This window comes from Phoca vitulina, unplaced genomic scaffold, assembly GCF_004348235.1.
Source record: "Phoca vitulina isolate PV1807 unplaced genomic scaffold, GSC_HSeal_1.0 scaffold40, whole genome shotgun sequence".
NCBI lineage: Eukaryota > Metazoa > Chordata > Mammalia > Carnivora > Phocidae > Phoca > Phoca vitulina.
Window position 1 is genome coordinate 20,341,065 of NW_022589743.1, and position 16,280 is coordinate 20,357,344.

General features: G+C 50.0%; 1 protein-coding gene and 1 long non-coding RNA gene across 2 annotated transcripts; both read left to right on the forward strand.

The window, feature by feature from the left end:
- The first annotated feature begins 2,630 nt into the window (after nucleotides 1–2,630).
- Nucleotides 2,631–10,168, forward strand: LOC116647620. The gene is made up of 3 exons (XR_004302355.1): nucleotides 2,631–2,765; nucleotides 3,441–3,668; nucleotides 10,058–10,168. It is a non-coding gene; the product is annotated as an uncharacterized LOC116647620 (long non-coding RNA).
- Nucleotides 10,169–13,255: 3,087 nt separating this feature from the next.
- Nucleotides 13,256–15,809, forward strand: LOC116647710 (mitochondrial calcium uniporter regulator 1-like). Its single transcript, XM_032429254.1, has 2 exons — nucleotides 13,256–13,270; nucleotides 14,850–15,809. Exons 1-2 carry the CDS (start codon nucleotides 13,256–13,258, stop codon nucleotides 15,792–15,794), a joined length of 960 nt encoding a protein of 319 aa, XP_032285145.1. The 3' UTR covers nucleotides 15,795–15,809.
- The last annotated feature ends 471 nt before the right edge of the window (nucleotides 15,810–16,280 follow it).

Here is a 16,280-nt window from a genome sequence, read left to right on the forward strand (position 1 = left end):
TGAAAAAGCAAGTTTCAAAGGAATTTACACAGTATCTTACTATTTATAAACACATATTGCTAATATAGGTATTATACATATGTGTATTTATGTATGCATATATTATTAATATAATATTGTACATTTTGATATATAGCCATGTAGTAAAATCATATATGGGTAGACAAGAAGGATCTATAGTAACTTGAGAGTAGTGGTTATCTAAACAGGGGAAGAGGAGAAGAGCTTTCGATTTATCAGAGTTTTTTCCTGTTTGTCTTTTTTTAAAAGAAATACGGAAACTGCAAAAAAAAAAAAAAGAAATTGGAGAAAATATGGCATGATGTTAATATTCGTTAAATCTTTGTAGGCAAGTACATGGGTGTCTGTCATAGTATTTTTTTGTACCTTTTTATTGAAAATATTTCATCATTAACTTTGATTCAAACTGATTAAAGAGAGCACCTGAGTGACCACTCACCCTTTCTTTGACTCTCATCTCCCATCCACTCATGGACCAAACCTTTATTGAGGGCTCACCCTACTTGATTATGTGCAGAGGGCACAGAATGAAGAACTGAGTGGTTTTCCACCCTCAAGGAGTCCACTGTCCATTAGAGCAATAAATGTGTGAATTAAAAGAAACAAACAAATGCCCAAACCTCCACAGTATGGCAAATGTTTTCCTGGAGGTATGAGGTACAGCGGGAACAAATATAAGGAAGCCTGATCTACGCTAGAGGAGGAGAGGGAACAGGCAGTCAGAAGCTGCCGTGGAGACTTTTTAAATTTTTTAATTTAAAGATTTTATTTATTTATTTGAGAGAGAGAGAGAGTGCACATGAGCAGGCGGGAGGAGCAGAGGGAGAAGCAGACTCCCTGTTGAGAAGGGAGCCCGATGCAGGACTCGATCCCAGAACCCTGGGATCATGAGCCGAGCCGAAGGCAGAGGCTTAACTGTCTGAGCCACCCAGGCGCCCCCTTTTAAAAAAATTTTAATTGTGGTATAATACACAACCTAAAATTTATCATCTCAAACATTTTTAACTGTACAGTTCGGGCGTTAAGTACATCCACACTGCAGCTATCACCCCCATCCCTCCGTAGAACTCTTCATCTTGAAAAACTGAAACTCCATACCCATTGAGTAATAACTCCCACGCCCCCCCTTCCCTGCTCCAACCCTGGCAACTCTTCTGTCTCTATGAGTTTACTACTCTAGGTACCTCATGTCAGTGGAAATGTATCGTATTTGTCCTTTGGTGACTGATTTATTTCACTTAGCACAATGTTTTCAAGGTTCATCCATGTAGTAGCCCATGTCAGAATTTCCTTCCTTTTTAAGGCTGAATAATATTCCAGTGTATGGTTATCCATTCATCTGTTGATGGACACTGGGGACACTTGTTTCCACATTTTGGCTACTGCGGAAAATGGTGCTATGAACATGGGCGTACAAGCATCTCTTTGAGTTTCTGCTTTCGATTCTTTCTGGTCTATTGCTGGATCATATGGTAATTCTATTTTTAATTTTTTGAGGAACTGCCACGCCATTTTACACTCCCACCGATGGTGCACAAGTGTTCCAATTTCTCCACATCCTTATCAACACTTGTTATTTTCGTTCTTTTTAATGTTTACTTATTTAAGCAATCTCTACACCCAGTGTGAGGCTGAGATCGAGAGTTGCCTGCTCTTCCGACAGAGCCAGCCAGGCATCCCTGGCTTTTGTTTTCATTTTTTTGACAGTAGCCATCCAAATGGGTGAGGTGGTATCTCATTGTGGTTTTGATTTGTATTCCCTTAATGAGTAGTGATAGTGAGCATATTTTTACGTGCTTATTGGCCATTCATAGATCTTCTTTGGAGAAATGCCTATTCAAGTTCTTTGCTCATTTTTAAATCGTGTTGTGTGTGGGGTTTTTTTTTGCTGAGTTGTAGGAGTTCTTTACATATTCTGGATATTAACCCCTTATCAGATATATGATTTCAAAATACCTACTCCTTTTGTGTGGGTTGCTTTTTCTGTTGATTGTGCCCTTTGATGCACACCATGGAGATTTTAAAGGGTGGTGGAAGTCAGCCTGTTAGGAAAGCAGTGGAGTGAGGGGAAGGTGCTCCAGGCACAGGAAACAGCCTGTGCAAACACACAGGGGAAAGAAAATGTAAGCAAAATGCAAGTAGTCGAGTCTTGCTAGAACACGTGTGGAGGGGGTAGGAAGCGGGGAGAGGTGAGGCTGGCTGGAGCATGCCCAATCACAGTAGGCCAGCTAAGCAGCTAGGACTGTGTTCTACCGTACTGCTAGGCTCAAGGAGTGCTTCCAGGACCCCTGCCTCAGCAGCACCCAGGGGGAGCTTGTTACATACGCACATTCATGCTGCCCCAGCTCTGACCTACCTCTGGAGTGGGGCCCCGGGACGTGGGTTTTAACAAGCCCCTGGGATTTTTCTGACATTCAGTCAAGTTTGAGCACTGTCCAGAGGGCAATGGGGAGCCCCCGAGGGGTCGGGCTAGGGCGCTGGAAAGGCCGCCCAGGGTGTTCTTCAGGTTGGGGCGCCCCGCCCCGTCCTCCCGCCAGGCCCCGCCCCGCCCCGTCTGCGCCTGCGCCGGCCGGCTGCTCTCCCCGCCCCACCCCGCCCCACCCCGCCCCTCCGCGGAGCCGGGGTCGCCGAGGGGTAGCGTTGCAGCAGCCAGTCCCGCATTCCTCTCACTTCCCGCCATTGTCCCTGGTTCCTGTGGCTGCGTCTCCGCACTCGACCCAGCCGCCCCTTGGCCCCGAGGAGTGGTGAGTCATTTCCGTTCTCCGCGGTGACATAAACCTCCGCGCAGCGTGGCCCGCCCTCCCCGGCCGGCTCGGGGCGCAGGCGCCGCGCGGCCCTTCTCGGCCTGCAGGGGGCGCCAGAGCCCGCAGCGCCTTCTCCCGGCGCCCGCGCGCGTAGCCAGCACCCTGCCCGCTGGGAGGGAGGGGGCCCGGGAAAGGCCTCTGACCCTGCTCTTCCCCACCACTTCTCCGGCTCGCGGGAGCCAGACGCTGACGGTCACGGATGGGGAAACGGAGACCTGGGGCAGGGGTGTGCCTTGAGCAAGGCGGCGCAGCCGGCACTGTCCGCCCCCCAGGCTCCTGGGTTTCCCACAGACCCGCAGGTGTTACTTTTATTCTCCTCGCCACCCCCACGCCATGTACTGGTGTTTCCAGTACAAAGTTGGCAGACAGTATGCCCTAGATTCTGATTATTTGTGGGCCCTGAAACATGGTCGCCCCTGTAACCAGCAAGAGCTGAGGGCAGCTTGGGATCCCCCTGGGAAGCAAGTGGAGTCTGCTGTTTTGGGCGGAGCTCCTATTCCCTGCGCTGAGTGACCTTGTCACCAGGTGCCCCTCACCCCGACCTGCGCTCCCCATCTCCTCTGCACGCGGTGCTGGCAGCCTGGACCCATACGCTCCCCTCTGCTTTCCCTCCAGGTTCCAGAGAGGCAGGGAAACTCACTCCAGTCCAGGTATTTCAGGTTATTTCACAAGACCCAGGGCCATCCAAGGGCGCCTTCCTTTAGGAAACACAGAAGGAGTCATGCGAAGGCCACACAGTGAGCTGGGACTCACACCACACCTGTCCTACCTCACACCTCTTCACTTCCTTCCATGCTGAATGCGACCTGCAGGGCCCAGCATCTGACATGGTGAAAGGACTCAGTAAGTGGTGGTTATTGCTATTACTCAGCAAGTTACCTACCTCTTGGTGCCTCAGTTTCCTGGAATTAGATGAGCTCATACATGGAACGGGCTTGTAGCAGTGCGTGGGGGCTGATAAGCGCCTACGGCCTTCCAGAATGTGGGCTCCAGGAAGGCAGGGACTCCTCCATTGTCTTTCTTTGTGCACTGCTGTATCTCTAGCACCTAGAGCACTATCTGGTACAAAGTAGGAGCCCAGTAAACACTTGTCGAATGAATGAATGTTAGCTATTATTATTGCCTAGGCTGATTTTACTTTAGGATTTAGACTGTCAGGGCAGGTCTGGAGGAACCGAGGGGAAGATTCTTGAGGGTCTATTTGCACAAGGGATAGAGGGCTCCCTGGGAAGAAGTCATCCTAAGGAAAGAGAGTTGAAGAGGATAAAAGAGGTTTGCGGACAGGGCGAGAAGAGGGTGATTCAGAGGAGAAGATCCTTGATGCTCACACTTGAGTCCCAGGAGCACTGCTTAAGAGTGGACAGTTTCATGAACATGCCAGAAGGAACATCAGCACTGTCTGTCAATGGTGGCTTCTTGAAAGTTTGGCTTCATACCTCCTACAGACACTGAGGATTTGGTTTTTTAAAAAGTCAGCATTTTTAATGTGGGTGGTTTAGTTCTGGGAAGCATACCTCCTAAGGCAGAGCACCTGGGAGACATCTGCAGGGCATTCCCAGGAACATCTACAGGAACTGTTGGGGACAGAGCCAGAGAAAGCCAATTCCTGTTATATGTGGCCATATTTCTGTCAATAGACTGATGGGGGTTTGGAGGGCTTGGGCCAACACAGCTCGGAAGGGTAGCCCTGTCAGGGCTCTCTTAGTGGGGAGTGGGCTTGCTGTCTGTGGAAGTGCTCATGCAGGGGTTGAACTACCTCTGGGGGATAATATAATGGGCGTCCACCATCGGATGAGAGCTTGGGCTAAGTGGACCTCAAGGTTGCTGCTCTGAAGCAGAAATAGTGAAGCAGAGGGGTGCCTGCGTGGCTCTGCATGCGACTCTTGATCTCAGGGTTGTGAGTTCAAGCCCCATGTTGGGCGTGAAGCCCCATGTTGGGCGTGGAGCGTACTTAAAAAAGGAAGGAAGGAAGGAAGAAAAGAAAGGAAAGAAAGAAAGAAAAGAAAAGAAAAAGAAGTAGAGGGCATTTCTGAGACCACCCAGTACTGGTTCTGCCACCATGATGCCTTGGGAATAGACGCTCATGGGGAATGGAGTTTGCCATGAATTATTCCTGGCTGATTTACTCTTCTTCCTGAGGGGCAGGATAGCTCTGACCTAACCTTGCCCTTCCACCTCGTGACCTGGCTGCCCTTGATGAGACAGTGAAGTGTAGTGGAGGGAGCCTCCAAGAGTCTGGAGTTGCCAGATCTGGGTTCAAATCCCACCTCCACCACTTCCTCAGCAAATCCTCTTACTTCTCTGAAACTCAGTTTCTTCAGCTATAAACTGAGAATGAAAATATTTACTACTCAGAGTTGCTGCAAGATGATGTGTTCACAATGTCTAGCACATAGTAAGAGCTTAAAGAACCTCCATTCTCTCTGTCTTGCTTCAGCCCAGGGGCCAGGCTTTGCCCTCTTGGAGAGAGATGAGGTCATTCTTGAAAAGAATGTTGAATGTTGAAAGAGTCAAGTGGGATCTTGGGCAACTCTCTTAACTTCTCCACTCCCAGTCGATTCCCTTTTAAAATGGGGAAAGTGGGAAGGGGTTTCTTCAACTACAGCTGGCAAGTCCTGTAGCCTTTCCTAGATGTGGAAGAACATTGCAAACCGGGAACGCTGAAGGTCACAACTTAGCTTTCGCTTTCCAAACCAGTTGAGTGTTTCCACCACTGAGCCCCACCTCTATTTCTAGCACGCCAGCAGTGGTGGGAGGCGGTGGGCTCCGACATCTCCCCAGACTCAGAACCCCTGCTCCCTCTCCCATTGGCTTGTTTTGTGACATTGAGAAGTCTCTGAGTCACAGTTTTCTAACCTCGGGACGAGGACAATGACAGTGGCTTTGCAGGGTTGCTGGGAGAGTTAAATAGTGAGCGCTAGGTAAATGTTTACTAAATCACTAGAAATGTGGATGGATTAAAACAGACCTATGTAAATAGATAGATGCATAAATAGATACGGAGACTGCAGCTAGATCAAGCCTTCCCTTCCTAAACCTCCTGCTCTTCTTCTGAAAACTTCTCTGCCAGACTCCGCCCCTCCCAGTTCTGGCCCCCACTTCCTCTGACCACACCAGTGAATTCAAGGCTTGGGGACTATGAAGGATGGTTCTCCTTCACAAAGAAGTGGAAGATATTGAAAACCACCCATCCAACTGTCATCACTGCAGACCCCTCCTTTGTGGTAGCATCTTTTAAGACATTTACATGCAAAAACTCCTATTTGTGTTCTTTTAACAGCCCGGAAGGGGTGATAGGAATAAATATTAGTCACTTAAATTCATGAAAGGGAGCCAGAGAGACATGGAAAGCGCTGGGGTTTCCCCTTTCAAGCCCCAATCAGCCAGCCTGGAGCCACGAGGTCCCATCATAATAATCACCACTACTTAATGGGTGGCCCCTAGTGCCAAGGACTCACACAGCTTATCCAGTGTCAGGGGTCCGCTTAGGTCAGTGTGAAACCACCATGTGACAGCTTAGGAAATGGAAGTCAGCCGGTGAAGTGACTCAAGGACACAGAGCCAGAACTGCTGAACGGGGATTCCAGACCCAGGTCTAAGGACGCCAAAGCCATTGCCAGTGGACTCTGGTGTCCTGACACTCTCCACTGGGGGAGCGAGGCCTGATGCTTCTCCTAGGCAGAGTTCAGGCCAGACACCATGACCAGATTGGGAGCAAGGGCCACCTGGACCCGCGTGCTCATCTTCACCAAACCTGATTGTGCCTGAGGTCTGCCTCTGCACCCTCCGAGGCTCGCAGACTTGTATCAAAGGAGCAGAACCACTCTCTATAAAGGGATTTGCAAGGGACACCTGGGGGGCTCAGTCGGTTAAGCATCTACCTTCAGCTCAGGTCATGATTCCAGGGTCCTGGGATTGAGCCCTGCATTGGGCTCCTTGCTCAGCAGGAGCCTGCTTTTTTCTCTGCCTTCTTTGTGGAGATGCTGAGCACACAGCCTCCCCAGGAGTCTGAGAAGCTGCAGGAGGATCCCAAGAAGTCAGAACGGTGGCAGGCTGGGCAGCTGTCCTCCCCCCACCCCCAATCAGGGTCAGTCAGCAAATAAGAGATAATATGTAAGCTACAGAAGGACCTGCTCTGCCTTCCTGGGCATTAAAAAAAAAAAGTTTATATTAGTTATCTATTGCTGTGTAACAAATTACTCCTAAACCTAGCAGGTTAAAACAACATAAATTTATTATGTCACACTGTTTCTGTGGGTCAGGAATGTGGCAGTGAGTCCGCTGGGTGATGCTGTCTCCGTCTCTCATGAGGTTACAGTCAAGGTGTCAGCCGGGCTTGCAGTCAGCCGAAGGCTTGGCCGGGGCTGGAAGACCAACTTCCGCGGTGGGCCACTCTCATGGCGGTCCCCTGGAGCCCTCCGCTCCTTGCCCCGTGGACCTCTCCCTTGGGCTGCTTGAGTGACCTCATGACGTGTCAGTGTACGGCTCCCAGGGCAGGCGACCCAAGAGAAAGCGAGGCAGAAGCCTTGGTCATCAGGAACCACCATGTCTGCAATCTCTTACTTGTCGCTCAGCTCCGTCCTGTGTGAGAGAGGCCCTTGTAAGAGCGTGAATATCAGGAAGTGGGGGGCATTGGGGGTCTCTTGGAAGCTGGCTACTACGAGGGACGCCAGGGTGCTACTGAAATCAAGAGGTCCCAGGAGCTTTACCAGGGTGCCCTGCCTTCCCAACCAGTTGGAGACCTCTTCAAGTTCACAGACAGCCTCCCACCTGCTGACTCTTCCCCAGAGTCCCAGCCACACGCTGCCTAAGCATCCCCACTTTGGAAACCCAAGCGGCATCCCCAACTACTGCGCCCAACGCTGAACTTCTGAATTTCCCCAGACCTTCTCCTTGCATCCTTTTTCCCATCTCAGAAGTGGCAACTCTGTCCTTCTGGTAACTCAGTCCCGAACTCGGATATCATCACTCCTCTTCCCTTTGTCTCATTTGCCATGGCCCATCCACCAGCAAATCCTGCTCGCTCTGCTTGCAAACAGATGTGGGGTCCACCTGCGTCTCACCACCTCTGCTGCTGCCCCCGGGGCTGCACCCCATTCTCTCCCGCCCAGGTCACTGTCATTGCCTCCCGACCGGTGACCCCGCCCCTGCCCTGTAGTGTCTCCCTACACGGCAGCCAGAGCGATCCCGTTCAAAGCGGGTAAAGGTCATGTCACTCCTTTTCTCAGACTCCTGCAATGGCCCCCACTGCCTCAGAGTAAGAGCCAGTCTCCGTAGTGGCCTGCAGGGCCCTGCACCACCTGACCCCCAGCTCTCCCGCCTTCATGCCCTCGCGAACCTCACCTGTCCCCTCCACCCCTCACCCCTCTGCTCCAGCCACACTGGCCTCTGCCACACATCAGACCGTCTCCCCTTTAGCGCCTCTGCTGTTCCCTTCATCCGAGACCCTTCCCTCAGAAGCAGCCAGGGCTCAGTTCCTCAGGTGTCACCTTCTCAGTGGGGTCTGGCCTCATCCCTCCCATTTAACCCAGCAACCCTCACACCTCCTACACGCCCCACCTATCTTCCCTGATTTATGTTCTTCCACTGTACTCCACGTTTCCCCAGCTATTGCCTGACTTAGTTGTTTATCTGCTCACTGTCTGTTTCCCCCTTTGGAATGTCAGCTGGATGAGGGCTGAGACTGCTGTCTGTTTTGTTCACTGTTGTGTCCACAGAGCCTACAGCATTGGCTGGCAGGTGCTCAGAAAGTACCCGAATAAATAGCAGATCCTCAAAGATATGGTTGTCTTAGACCCTTCTCCAGTTGCTTAGGTCTCCGGCTACAGTGGTGCTGACACTTGCCATGGTGCAGCCTTGGGCAAGTCACTTCTCTGCCCCTTGGTTTTCCCCTCTGTGAAAGAGGGATAATAAAAACAAATATCCCAAGATACCATTATGTGAATGCAGTGAGCTTAGGGACCAGCCCACTACTTGGCACATAGTAGGTCTTCCCAGAGAAGAAGGTGCCTTGTCCTGCATACTCTAAAAGTCTTCCTGTCCTGGTCATGGGACATCTGGGCCTCCAGGGCTCTTGGCCTTTGGGATTTTCCAGAACCGGATCAAGATCTCTTACGATTGCCAGTGTTTTTCCACTGTAAAAAACCAATCTCTCTGAATTCTGCCCCTGAGAGTCACGGAAAGTTATGAAAAGGCTCATGGGGCAGCCCTGTCCACTGAGAGATCCTCTCAGGAGAGAAGGGAACTCAGAGGACACTTCACCTCATGGGACCGCAGATCTTGAGCAACGCCCTCATCACCCACACACTAAATTACAGAAATCACTCATTATATCTGGAGACACCTTGGAGGAAAGTTTGTCCAGAGTCTGCAGACTGGCAGCCAAGTGCTAGAGGGGACTCCGGGACCAGATTGTTCTGTCAGGCCTGCACCACATTTTGAACACAACAAAATCTGAATACCTGTGGGCAGGTCAGGAGAGTCAATGTCTCCAGAGCCCGCCGCTCCCTACTGCCTCACACCTAGCCAGATTTGCATATTTGCTTTGTTTGCCTGGACCCCCGAGCAGGCCACCTGTGCACTTCACAGGCAAGACTGTAAGACACTGACTCCTTGGAAAATCATCTCAGCCTCTTGCTACTAGGATCGTTTCGGATTCCTATTTAGCCAGCAGTAAGGAGCACAGTCGTCCGTATCATCCAAAACCATGGAGTCATTTCCAGGCCCCTCCTTTTTGATTCTTGACCGCCCCCCCCCCACCATTTTTCATACTCACCTCCTAATCCTATCTACTTAGCTCTAAGAGGAGGGGAGCCAGGCTGGCTGTGCTCTTGTCCAGGACACCCTCCCTCTGTAATCTGCCCCATTGGCACTTGCTGGAGGTCCCTGGTCCTGCATCACCTCCATTGAGAGTTACCTGTCCTGATTCCCCAACCAGCCTAATCTGGCCACGCTGTCTGGATGGACACCTATCAGGGCATCTTCCCTCTGGGTTGCACTGATTTCTTTTAGGATCTGCTTCCCCCACCGGACCATGAACTCCTTGAGGGCAGGGATTGTAAATTACTTAGCTTTGTGTACTTAGGGCTCAGCTGATGTGGGTACTCCATAAATGGGTCCTGAAACTGTAATAGAAGAAAGAATGAATAAATGAAGGAAGGCAGGAGAGAAAGTAGGAAGGAAGAGACTGATTCATTAATTTGCTCTTCGCCTTCCACACATTTGCTCAGCAGGGTTCTGCCGCTGGAAACGCCCAGCCCTGTCCGCTTGGATGTGTCCACCACACTTAAGAGGAATCCTGGGGGCATCTGGCTGGCTCACTCGGTAGAGCACGCGACTCCTGATTTCAGCCTTGTGAGTTCAAGCCCCACATTGGGCATAGAGCTTACTTTGGGGAAAAAAAAAAAAAACTTAAAATTTAAAAAAAAAACCTAACAACTAAAAAAGAGGAACCCTGGGCCTGGGCCGGCTGTACGTGACAGTCACCCCACCCCACCCCTGGCCACCATGTCACACCCAGCTTCAGCTCCTGGGATTTTTGTTGTAAATTTTATGATCTAACATATATGCCCAAAAAGACAAATAGTGTACATTTGGGTGAATTTTCAAAGTGAACACATCCATGTAAGCAGCACCCAGATCAAGAAAGAAAGTGTAAATAACCCTGTTGCCAGTCACTACTCTCCCTGGGGGTGGCCATTATTCTGGCTCTTGTCACCATGAGTTTTCCTGCCTTTTAATTTCTATAAATATGATAATATAATATATGCTCTTTTGAGTCTGACTTCTTTTACTTAATGCTGTGTTTATGAGATTTATTGAGGTTGTGTGTTGTTTTTTTTAAGATTTTATTTATTTATTAGCAAGCGAGAGAGAAACAGCATGAGAGGGAAGAGGGTCAGAGGGAGAAGCAGGCTCCCCGCTGAGCTGGGAGGCCAATGTGGGACTCGATCCCAGGACTCCAGGATCATGACCTGAGCCGAAGGCAGTCGCTTAACCAACTGAACCACCCAGGTGCCTGAGGTTGTGGTTTATTCATCCTCATTGCTATATAAAATTTCATGATATAATACTCCACGATTTATTTATTCATTCTGCTGCTGATGGACATTTGGGTTGCTTCCAGGTTTGGGTTATTCGGACTAGTGCTTTTTTTTTTTTTTTTAAGGGGGGGGGGGGGGGCAAGGGGGGGCAGAAGGGGTGAGAAAGTCTTTTTTTTTATTTTAAGATTTTATTTACTTATTTGAGAGAGAGAGTGAGTGAGAGAGAAAGAGCACAAGCAGGGGGGAGGGGCAGAGGGAAAGGGAGAAGCAGACTCTCCGCCGAGCAGGGAGCCCGATGTGGGACTCAATCCCAGGACCCTGGGATCATGACCTGAGCCGAAGGCAGACGCTTAACCAACTGAGCCATCCAGGTGCCCTGGAGAGAGAGAACCTTAAGCAGGCCTCACTCCCAGAATGGAGCCCAACACGGGGCTTGACCTCACAACCCTGAGATCATGACCTGGGCCAAATACCAAGAGTAGGCCATTTAACTGACTGAGCCACCCAGGCGCCCCCAGACTGGTGTTTTCATGAGCATTCTTGTACACATCTTGGGGAACATGTGCGCACCTCATCTATCTGGGTGGGAATAGCTAAGTTGTAGGCGAGGCGTATACTCTATTTTTGTAGAGACTTGCCACTTTTTTTTAAGATTTTATTTATTTGAGAGAGAGAGAGAGATCATGAGCAGGGGGGAGGGGTAGAGGGAGAAGCAGACTCCCCACTGAGCAGGGAGCCCGAGGCGGGACTCAATCCCGGGACCCTGGGATCATGACCCGAGCCGAAGGCAGACACCCAACTGACTGAGCCACCCAGGCGCCCTGAGACTTGCCATTTTCCAAAGTAGCTGTGACCATTTCACTCCCAGCAGCAGTGTGTGAGAGTTCTAGTTGCTCCACATTCTCATGGCTGCTTGGCATTATCTGTCTGTCTGTGTCCAGATATTCTGGTGGGTGGATTCTTTTGTTTTGACCACACATTCCATCTCACTGGCAATGCGCTCTGGCTCCCTGAGTTTGGGGTGGGTTCTGGAGAACCAGCTCCTCTGGTCCTCGGCTCTTTCCCTGCAGTTTGGATCTATAGCTTGTGTCCACCCCTGCAGGTCTGTAACAGGCCTCTCAACTGTGTCAGAGGACCCCCTTCCATGAGGAGCACTCCACCCTCAGATGACAGTACCCCGCAGTGTGGACCACCAGGAATGAGGATGGGAAGGGGGAAGAAAGGCATAAGGAAGCTCTTCTTCGAAGCCCATACAGGCCCTTCTCAAGACCACAGCTCACTTAGCTGGCCACCTGTGGGCCCTTTTCAGGTGTCATACTCAAAACAATGAGTAGGCATAACAAATAATTGAATAGGGGCACTCGGCTGGCTCTGTGGGAAGAGCACATGACTCTTTTTTTTTTTTTTTTTTTAAATTTTGAGGGTCATCAAGGATCTTTTTTTTATTTTTTTATTTTTTAAGATTTTATTTATTTACTTGAGAGAGAGAGAGAGAGAGAGCACATGAGAGGGGGAGGGTCAGAGGGAGAAGCAGACTCCCCGCCGAGCAGGGAGCCCGATGCGGGACTCGATCCCAGGACTCCAGGATCACGACCTGAGCCGAAGGCAGTCGCCCAACCAACTGAGCCACCCAGGCGCCCCGAGCACATGACTCTTGATCTCAGGGTCAGGAGTTCAAGCCCCACATTGTGCATAAAGCTTACTCTAAAAAAAATTAAATATAAGAAGTAAAATTGTAAAACTCGTAGAAGAAAACATAGGGTAAATGTGTATGACCTTGGGTTTGTCATTGGTTAGATGTGACTACAAAAACACAATCAAAGGAAACGGGATAAACTGGATGTCATCACAATCAAAAACTTTTGTTTTTCGAAAGACACTATCAAGAGAATAAAGACAACACAGAGAATAGGAGAAAATATTTGCAAATCATTTATCTGATAACAGGCTTGTATCTAGAATATATAAAGAATGCTTAGGGGCACCTGGGTGGCTCAGTCGGTTAGGCATCTGCCCTCAATGAAGGTCATGGTCTCAGGTTCCTGGGATTGAGCCCCGCATTGGGCTCCCTGCTCAGCGGGGAGTCTGCTTCTCCCTCTCCCTCTGCCCCTACCCCCACTCCTGCGCGCACGCGCACGCGCTCTCTCTCTCTCTCTCTCTCTGTCAAATAAATAAAATCTTAAAAAAAATAAATTAAAAAAAAACATTTGGGGGATGGGAAGAATGTTCTAAAATTGTGGTGACGGCTGCACAACTCTGAATATACTAAAATCCATTGAATTGTAGACTTTAACGTGTTGAAGTGTATGGTATGTGAATTAGATCTCAATAAAGCTGTTATAAAAAATAATTAAGTCGTTGAAATCTTCACTGCTGTTCCTTGGGAAAATGCTGAAAGGGAAGGTATGGATTAAATGGATAGTTGCCCCCCACCAACCACCAAGATATGTCTGCATTCTAAGCCCCAGAACCTGTGAATGTGACCTGATTTGGAAAAAGGGTCTTTGCAGATGTAATTAAGCATCTAAAGAGGAGATCATTCTGGATTATCCAGGTGGACCCTAAAACCAACAGCAAGTGTCCTTATAAGAGAGTCACAGAGGAGAGATCTGCAGGGAGAAGGCGGGGCTGTGTGGAGACAGTGACTGGGGTGATGCAGCCACCAGCCAAGGGATCACTGGAGAGCCCAGAGGCTGGGAGAGGCAAGCATTCTCCCTGGAGCCTTCAGAGCACCCCGCCAGCACCTTGATTTCGGACTTCTGGCCTCCACAACTGTGAGAGAATGAATTTTGGTCTTTTTAAGCCATCAAATTTGTGGCGATCTACCTGGTAGAGCCACCCTAGGAATCAAGCACAGGGAATTACTCGAATCATGTACCAACGCTTTTAAAGGCCCACTTCCTCAAGTGTCTCTGTCCTTCTGTCTTTCTGTCTTTCTGTTCTTGCATGAGGGGCGCCTGCTGCCAGTCTCCCTCTTGCCTCCCTCCCAACTCGAGTGCCTTCCATGGCAACCCAGCTGGGGCCTCAGCACTTCTCCTGTTCCACCCGGAAAGCCCAGGAGCTGGAGCTCTCCTTAGTGGTGGCAGGAAGAGGAGAATGTGAATGCCCATCCTGCCTTTCCCTGTCCAGATCTTTCCAGGGAATAGCCACATAGTTCTCCCAACTGCCCTTTGATTTCTCCCCAGCCCTCTTCGCCAACGTCCTCCCCATCACTATTTGGCCTTTGAAACAACCCGGGAACCAGCCCACTTCTCTCCGTCCCTTTGTCTCTCCTTTGGGTTCAGGCCCCCAACATCTCCCCTTGGACCACATGTCAGGTGTCCTGCCCCCTCAACCCATCTGTCTCAAGTCCGCTCGGGCCGCTCTAACAAAATACTACGGTCCCGGTTCGTGGAGGACCGTACCCTCACTGCATACTCTCACTCTCAGTGGTGAAAGGGGCGAAGGCACGAATCCCAGAGCCCTGAGGACCTCGTCACCCCGCTAAGGCCCTACCTCCTGATACCATCACCTTGGGGGTTAGGATTCCATCATATGAATTAGGGGGAGAGACACAAACACGGGGTCTATAGCCCCACCCTTCACACTTCAGCCCCAGAGAGTTCCAGCAGCGCGAGTCGGAGCATGCTGTGCCCCAGCTTAGACCCCCCTCAGTGTCTCCCTCTGCTCTAAGCCTGTATCCAAAGTCTTCAGCCCGGCTTGGGAGGGCCTCATCCTCCTCTTTCTCCAGCCTCCTCAGTGCCCTACTGACAAGCACACTCCTCTCAATCTCCTTGCTCTTGCGCGGGTTGTTTCCTCCTCCTCGAGCGCTCTGCCACCCCCACCCCCCAGTCCCCACACTGGCTCCTCCTCAGCCTTGGGCCCCAGCCAACACTTCCTCAGAGGAGCCTTGTCTAAGCCTCTAAGTTAGGCTGAGTGGCTCCTGCTCTGTGTCCCCCCAGCACTGATATTCATCTCCAAGCTCACCTATCATACACTATAGCTGCTGGGACTTCATGGCGCAGCTCTCTGGGCCATTCTTGCTCATCACTGGACTTCCACTGCCCAGCCCCGGAACGTACTAGGCAGTTCGTATCAACAGATACTGCTAACTTCATTATTTAATGAATTGGGGGAGCTGGGCGGGGGATTGTTGACTCACTATCCAAATTTAGAAGAAGGGCAATATGGAACAAGGAAAGATAAGACTGGGGCGCCTGCCCTCCTCCTGTGCCACAGCCAAGTGGCTGCCCTTGCTTCCTCCAGGACGGACCTAAGCCCTTCTGCTGGGAGCCTGCAGCTGGAGCATAGGAGAGATCTGGAGCACAAAAGGAGAGATCTCACCTCTTGTGGGAACAAGAAGCTCTACTTTGACACCCATGCCTTAGTGTGTTTACTCGAAGAAAATGGGTTCCCAACCCAGCAAGCGGGAATCACTGCCTCTGCATTGGTCAAGATCATGGACACCAACATGGATATTGTCTACAAGGATATGGTCACCAAGATGCAGCAGGAGATCGCTGTTCAGCAAATAATGCCTCAGATTGCTAATGTGAAAAAAGGTATTATTTTGGAGAAGAGTGAATTTTCAGCCCTCAGAGCAGAAAATGAGAAAATAAACCTTAAATTACATCAGTTAAAACAAGTAATGGATGAAATAATCAAAGTCCAAACAGATACCAAATTAGACTTCAATCTAGAAAAGAGCACAGTGCAAGAATTGTATTCATTGAATGAAAGGAAGCTGCTGGAAATGAGGACAGAAATGGTGTCATGGCATGCCCAGCAAGATCGGGCTGTCACCCAAACAAACAGGAAGATAGACACTGAGGTCACTGGCCTCAGAACCATGCTGGAGTCGCACAAGCTCGATAACATTAAATATTTAGCAGGGTCTGTATTTATGTGCCTAACAGTAGCTCTGGGATTTTATCACCTGTGGATATAATAAAGTGTCTATTTAAAGAGAGAGAAAAAAAAAAAAGACCGGGGCGCCTGGGTGGTTCAGTCGGTTAAGCGTCTGCCTTCGGGTCGGGTCATGATCCCAGGGTGCTGGGATCGAGCCCCATGTCAGGCTCCCTGCTCAGCGGGAAGCCTGCTTCTCCCTCTCCTCCCCCTCCTCCCAGCTTGTGCTCTCTCTCGCTGTCTCTGTAACTATCTGTCTCTGTCTCTCAAATAAATAAATAAAATTTAAAAACAAAAGTCTTTAAAAATTAAAAAAAGGTAAGATTGCCTTTGCTGAGATCATAATATAAACTAACATTTATTAAGAATCTTATAAGCTTTAGGAGCCTTTAAACACATTTAGTCATTCCACAAACATCTGAGCACCCACTGTGGGTCACATACTAAGAACATGCATGTGGATAAAACAGTGCTGGTCCTGGGGCGCCTGGGTGACTCGGTCGGTTGGCGGAGCCAGAGAGGCCGACCA